General features: G+C 52.0%; 1 protein-coding gene across 1 annotated transcript; it reads right to left on the bottom strand.

Annotated features, from left to right (window-relative positions):
* Positions 1-2,461: 2,461 nt before the first annotated feature.
* LOC133901726 (probable serine/threonine-protein kinase PBL19) lies at positions 2,462-6,527 on the bottom strand. Its single transcript, XM_062343184.1, has 4 exons — positions 5,752-6,527; positions 4,338-4,598; positions 3,736-3,858; positions 2,462-3,278 (listed from the first exon to the last, which is right to left on the bottom strand). The coding sequence occupies exons 1-4, from the start codon at positions 6,160-6,162 to the stop codon at positions 2,850-2,852; spliced, it is 1,224 nt and encodes a 407-aa protein (XP_062199168.1). The 5' UTR covers positions 6,163-6,527; the 3' UTR covers positions 2,462-2,849.
* Between the last annotated feature and the right edge of the window lie 241 nt (positions 6,528-6,768).

Here is a 6,768-nt window from a genome sequence, read left to right as displayed (position 1 = left end):
TCCTGTGTGTATGCTATAAATGCTCAGGGAATGCCTCTCTGAGGATCTTTCGTGTTACAAGGATGTTTGTCTAAGTCTAGAGCTTCGTGCTTCTTGTTCTTTATTGGCTTGTCTTCTGTGTGTCTTGATCTTCTCCGAGTTCCAGAGTTCTTGTTTTGTCTATCTCTGTCCCCTCTCTTCGGGGAGTCCGCCCCTCTTTTATACCCCGTCGGGGACGGTAGCGTGCCCAGAAAGGATGGCGTGACCTCCGAGGCGTCATAAATGGAAAGTAACCATCATGGGCTGCAATCTGATGTGACGGGGGGTTGAAAACGCGCCCCCGTCTGGTCCTGTCGTCATCATCCCGTTTTTCAGCGGGTGCCGCGGGGAGGGCCCACCGTGCAGCCACCGAGCACCCCGCGTGCCCGCCCGGTCAGAGCGAACATGACACAGCAGAGCGGCAGGCGATATGCCTCGAGCCTTGCGACGATATCCCAAGGCGCGCCGGATGACATGCGATGGAACCCGCCGCATTAAATGTCCCCACGCCTCCTTGTCAGACCGTGGCAGGGACTGACAGCAGGCGTGGGGGAGTGGTTGGAAATGATAGGCCACGCGCCCTCTTAAATGCAGCATCAGGACTCTCACCAATTGACACCTCACCTCTGAGCCCCTGTGGGGATCACCGACGAAGGACTTCTCAGGTCCTCGGGGAACTGTGAGTGCTCGAGGACTACTGTTCACAGCCCCGCGTACTCTCTCCCGGATATGCTCTTCCTTGATCCTCAGGGAACTACGAGTGCTCGGAGACCACTGTTCACGGCCCCGAGCGCCCTCTCCCGGAATTGTGTCTGCTCGGGTCCTCGGGAAACTCGGGTGCTCGGGGACCACTGTTCATGGCCCCGAGTACCCTCTCCCGGGCGCCACGTGACACTCTGCTGTTCTGACATCGGGACTCAGGGACCCCTGGTTCCCATGTCACCAACAGGCGCACAGCACGGCAGCCAGCTTGTCTCAATGTCAAGTGGTGCCGCGGGATCTCCAACATTGGTGTTGAGCTAGGCCTAAAGTATCTGAATAAGGTATCGGTAAGTATCAACAAACATATCATGAATTATTATTTTTTGTTTTTATATCGTAATTTTTTATACTTTCCGATACGTGTATCACACCGTATTAGCGTATCTCGCCATATCGGATACAGGTACATCGGCTACCGCCAAGTATCGGTGAAACATAGTTCCTTATGTAGTGACTAAGCAGATATGTCTATTATGCCCGACAAAAACGGATTTGTAAAGGAGTAGTGTCATGAACTCATGATGGCGTAAGATGATCCTGAAGTCCTAATTCAGGATCTTATTCTGAGTTGCCAATTTGGGCTTGAATGATTGGAGCCAAATCTTTGTTCTGTCATTAAAATTGTGAATTTAACAAACCTTTCGGATCAAATTTGTGCATTTGAGTTTTAGCCACAAGAAAATTGACACTTTACATAAACATCTTTACGAGACTCTAATCTATATTATCTTTCCTCCAATATAACAACTTATATGTAAAAAAGAGAATACAAAGGGCATGTATAATATTAAGATATAAGATCTTTGAGGAACCGATCAAAATTTCTTCCCTCCGCTCCCCTAAAAATTTGTGCTGGATCCGCCTGGCCCTACCACTTCATCATCACCCCTGCAAGCTCAGGGTGGGGCCGGGACTTCTCCACGCTGTTCGGCCGCGGGGAGAAGAAGAGCCTCTTCGCCGGCGTGCACTGTACGGGCCACGTCTTCCTGTACGACCTCGACGACGACGAGTGCGCCCTTCCCTTCCGCGGCGCAGCCCGCCTCAACGAGTCAAAGCAGCGGCTTCGAGGCCCTCACCCACGACCACCCCACGGAGACGGAGGCGTTCGGCACGGAGGGCTGGCACTGGCACACCCTCCCGCCGCCGCCTTACGTGCTTGCTCGTGGCTACCACCGAACCAAGATCGGCGCATACGCGGAGGTCGCCAGTTCTAGCATCTGGATATCTACTCCTTCGACACGGCGAGCGGCTTGTGGATCAAGGCGGCCGACTGGGAGCTGCCGTTCCGTTGCCGCGCCGATTACTTCCCGGAGTACGGCCTGTGGCTGGGCTTCTCGTCGCATGGCAACCTGCTCTGCTCGTCGGATCTCGCCGCCTCGTCCCCGCTGGTCGAGCCGGGGATGCAAAACGTCTGGGAGGATCTCCACGCGCCGGGAGACTGGATACCCATGAAGTCGCAGCTGGTGCGCCTGGGTTCCGGTAAATTCTGCGTCGCCAAGTTCTTCTGGACGGACTACAAAGTACCGAACACGGAGGGCGAAATCTTGAGGCAAACCAAGAAGTTCGCCGTGCCTCACCGGTTTGACGCTGGACGGCTGGAGCCCAGCAGGTTCGGCGAGACGCTCCGGATGATGAAGCACAGGTCTCGACTATACAGGTCCAAGGAGGCCATGGCGAACTGTTGGGTAGTCTGAGTTGCCGATACAATCATCAATACTAGTATCCTTTTGTTACATGTTTCTTACCTGATCGATCCTCCCAACTTGTATCATCATCATCATCTTACACAAGAGATCTGGCTGTTGGACTTAAATCAGATGCATTAGACCTAAAAAGCTAACTCGCTAGATTAAGGTGTGGGTGGAAGTGTGTTGCAACAGAAAGAAACAACTTCAGTGCAAGATAACATTTCTAAGAGCTCACTTTCGAAAAATAATAATAATCCGCCAACTCATATCTATACACACAAGTCGTCTAAGTTGATGTGCGAAAAAGATACAAGTAACCCCCCCCCCCACTACCCCCTGACCAATTGACTCAGGCATTGCCCGGCGACGACAATGTAGCAATCACCTCCTGGAAGTCGCGGCCGCGTCGGCCCTCTTCCCCTTACCGCTCCTGCTGTCGCCGCCTGCCGGCTCAGCCTGCGCCTGCATGGCCCGCCTGAGCACCTCGACGACCTCGCTCATGGTGGGCCGCTCCTTGGCGTTCCTGAGCAAGCAGGTGTCGGCCAGCTTGGCGATCTCCCTGGCGGCCTTCGCCGAGTACTCGCCACGGAGCTTGGGGTCCATGATCGCCCGGAAGTTGCGGCTGTCCGGCGGGAACTGGACCACCCACTCCAGCAGCTTCTGCTCCGCCACGGGCCGGTTCCGGTCCAGCGACCGCCTCCCCGTCAGGATCTCGTACAGCACCACGCCGAAGCTCCACACGTCGCTTTTCGCCGACAGGTGCCCCGTCTCCATGTACTCCGGCGCCGCGTACCCGTGCGTCCCGACGACCTGTGACACCACCACATCACGCGCTAGAGCCATCAAAACCAAACAACCTCAATGTAACTTTTAGGGGCACAACGCATGCGCCATATTGGCAGCTTCATGATGCTATCTTCACGTTCTGCGTCATGCTAACGACCTCCTCTAGTGCATTTGTTTTCAGAGTCAAACACCAATGCCGTGCATGGAACATATCGAAAGAAAGCAAGGATGCCATTGACAATGGAAGCATGAGCTCGTCAGGTACTGAGGTACATATCGATCGAGTAGGTGCATTGCGTTGCCTACGTACTAGGGTCAGCAACAGATAATGGCCGCCTGCCAACTAACCTAGTACTGCTAGTATGTTGCTTTCAGCATCTAAAAAAAAAGTATTTTGCCGCAGCGCCTGATGCAATCGATGGATGAGACAATGCAGTTGCAAAAAACGACGAAGCTCTAGGTAAGATTGAGGGAGACATACCGCAGTTGAGACGTGAGTGTTTGCTCCAGTTGGTCCCTCCCTGGCTAGCCCGAAGTCTGATAACTTTGCTCTGAAGTCCTTGTCCAGTAGAATGTTCGACGTTTTGAAGTCCCGGTAGATTACCTAGCAACATTTAGATGTTCATATAAGGATTTTCCTTTCGAAATCGAAGACATGTCACTAAACAATAACAGAAGGACTGTAGTGCACGTTACGAAACAGGACACTCTTAAGTCTTAACACTACTGAAAGCCTAACAAAATGTGATGATTTCGGCCTTGCATGACGGATCATATGCCTCACCACTCAGCAGCAATAGAACTCTCTTTCCTAAGTATTTGATGCTTGACTACGCTACACTGTTTGGTTCAACAACACACCTAGAAGAGAAGTTGGATACGTTGGCTGCACGTAGGAGCCTTTTACATTGAACTGTGTTTCAAGAAAATGTGAAGGAAGTTGGCTGCCTGGAATCTGAGGCAAGTAGGCAGGATGACTTTTGCTAGCTAGGACGCTTTTCCGTTTGAAAAACCATGGAAGATAGACTATTATTTAGAAGGAACTTGAAAGCACGTAAGCAATGGTGCAGGTTTGAAGGATACCTGAACTTCTACCCCTTCATGCAGGTAAGCCAATCCTTCGGCGGCACCCAGGATAATCTGAAGCCTTCTATTCCACGATAGCGGAGGATTAGCTCGGCGGAACAAGTGATCTTCCAAGCTCTTGTTGGGCATATACTCGTAGACCAGCAATCTTTGTGCCCCTTTTTCAGTGTCAACAGCACAATATCCAAGTAGCTTTACAAGATTTGGGTGCTCTAGAACACCAAGAAACAGTACTTCTGCCAGCCACTGCTTATGTCCCTGTTAAAACAAAATTCAAAGAAAATGCACAATATTAAAGACTTCAGACTGATGTACAGAGATATCGGTAATCAAGTACTCAATTCATGGTGATTAAGGAAACGGTAGGGTACAAACATTTTCTAGCTGACTTAGAACATAAAGTAGACTGCAGGATACTGAGCAATTCTAATGGAATGGTGTATCAGAAAAAAATCTGATCAGAAAACTATAGTTAACATACATTCTGATACATGTGGTCAATTAGTTCAGGAAGATAAACTTAAACAATAGGGCACGAATAGTCCTGCATTCTTAGCAGAAATCACTAAACGTAAATGAAGCTTCTGCCTATGGCACTTTTTGATTGATTCCAATTCAGACAGCAGCATCAATTGCAACTATGGCAGGTGGAATCAGCTTTCTTTGAAAACGATATAAATCTTTATCACCTGGAAAGGCATTAGCACTTAATTTGAAGGGAACAGATGCTGCCTTTCCTCACTATGCTACATTTATCCCAATATCCACTTTGTATTATTGAAAAAAATCCCAATATCCAGACAAAGAAAGAACCAAAACAAATGTATTGTTTTTTCCCCAAACCAATAGCTCTGCACCCTTAAACTATTGATGAGTCAAACTTCATAAAATCAAAAACTCGTCATTTGCATAGGTTAACAATGGATAAATAGGCACTGTAAACAATTAGAGCTGTCGGCTTCTAGCTGACTTTTCTTCTGCAGGTTGGTGTACCAATATGTGGTCTCCCTGTAAAGCCAACTAAGATTAGCAACAACCGTATAGGTTGCCCACAAAAGAGCACCATTCTATCCGTTGGTCCCCTTTGATTGGGCAAATTCAATAGTGCAATTTTGAACAAGACTAAAAGGTTGGTTAACATCGTTTTCTGGACATCATATTTCTCCTCTCAGGCATCTAAAATGACATCCATGGTTTATATTCAGCATCCAGATTTGTCAAAGTATTTTTTTTTCTCTACACAAAAAAGTAAGATCAGTTCCTAAATTTTGTTCTCTATCAACGCAGAATATCACGGGAATAGAACAGAATGGGATGGAGAATTCAGTCACAGATGGCATGTGCACGCTCTCGGAGAGATGGCAACAAGAGGAGAGATTAATTAAGCAAGCAAAGCAGAGCACGTACGGACCTGCAGGCCGTGCTGGTTGAGCCTCTTGACGGCGACGGAGACGCGGCCTCCCTTGCCGTCGAGCGGGCGCACGAAGCCCTTGTAGACGCTGCCGAACCCGCCCTCCCCGAGCTTCTGCGCGCGGGCGAAGTCGCCCGTGGCGCCCTGGAGCTCTTCGTAGTCGAACACCCGCAGCTGGCCGTGGCCCCGCTCCTCGTACAGCGACGAGATGCTCCGCTGCGACTGCGACGACGAGCCGGCCGACCCCGCCGACTTGCTCACCGGCCGCACCGCGCCCGAGTCGTCCGACCGGCTCGTGCTCACCGCCGACACCGACGCCGTCGTGGTCGCGGAGCCCGACGCCGGCGCACCCCGCTTCCGGGACGACCCCCCGCTCCTCGACCTCCTCTTGAACAAGCCCAAGCAGCTCATTTCCTCGCACCCAGCACAAACTGTAACAGCAAGCTCCTCCTCGCTGTGCTCAAGTCGCCGGCACAAGCAGCCTCTCGCGCGGCCGCTGCAAGCGCTCCAGCAGAAGAGCGCACCGCACGCCTAGCCGTGCCGCCACAGGGGATCGGAGGAAGGAGGCTGAGGCGTGGTGCAGGCAGTGTGAACGGCGGAAGGGAGAGCAGGGCAGGGGAGTTGACAGCGTGGAAAGAGATCAGTAAGCTCGGCAAGGCAACGGGGCGCGGCGTGTACGTGCGAGCTGGAGCTGGCAGTGGTGCCGTGCAGGAGAACGCGCGTCCTCGGCCCCCTTTTGTGCAGCGCGACCGTGCCGGAGTGCGGGAGCGGGGGGTGGGTTTTTCTGGCGATTGGTCTCGTCCGGTTGCGGAGTGGGGCAGAGGCAGAGCACGCGGTGTGGCCTGTGGTGGAGGGGACGGGGACGGCTCTGGGGTGGGGATGGGGACGGCTCTGGGGTGGGTCGGACGCGACGATTTGAATCTCTGCGGGGCCGAAGCTGGCTGGCTGTGGCACGGGGAAACATCTCGTCCCGCTAACCGGTTTTGCTTGTGCTATCTCAAAGGCTGCAGTGCTGCA

The sequence above is a fragment of the Phragmites australis genome, chromosome 20 (assembly GCF_958298935.1).
Source record: "Phragmites australis chromosome 20, lpPhrAust1.1, whole genome shotgun sequence".
Lineage (NCBI taxonomy): Eukaryota > Viridiplantae > Streptophyta > Magnoliopsida > Poales > Poaceae > Phragmites > Phragmites australis.
This window is presented reverse-complemented; position numbering and strand designations above follow the sequence as displayed.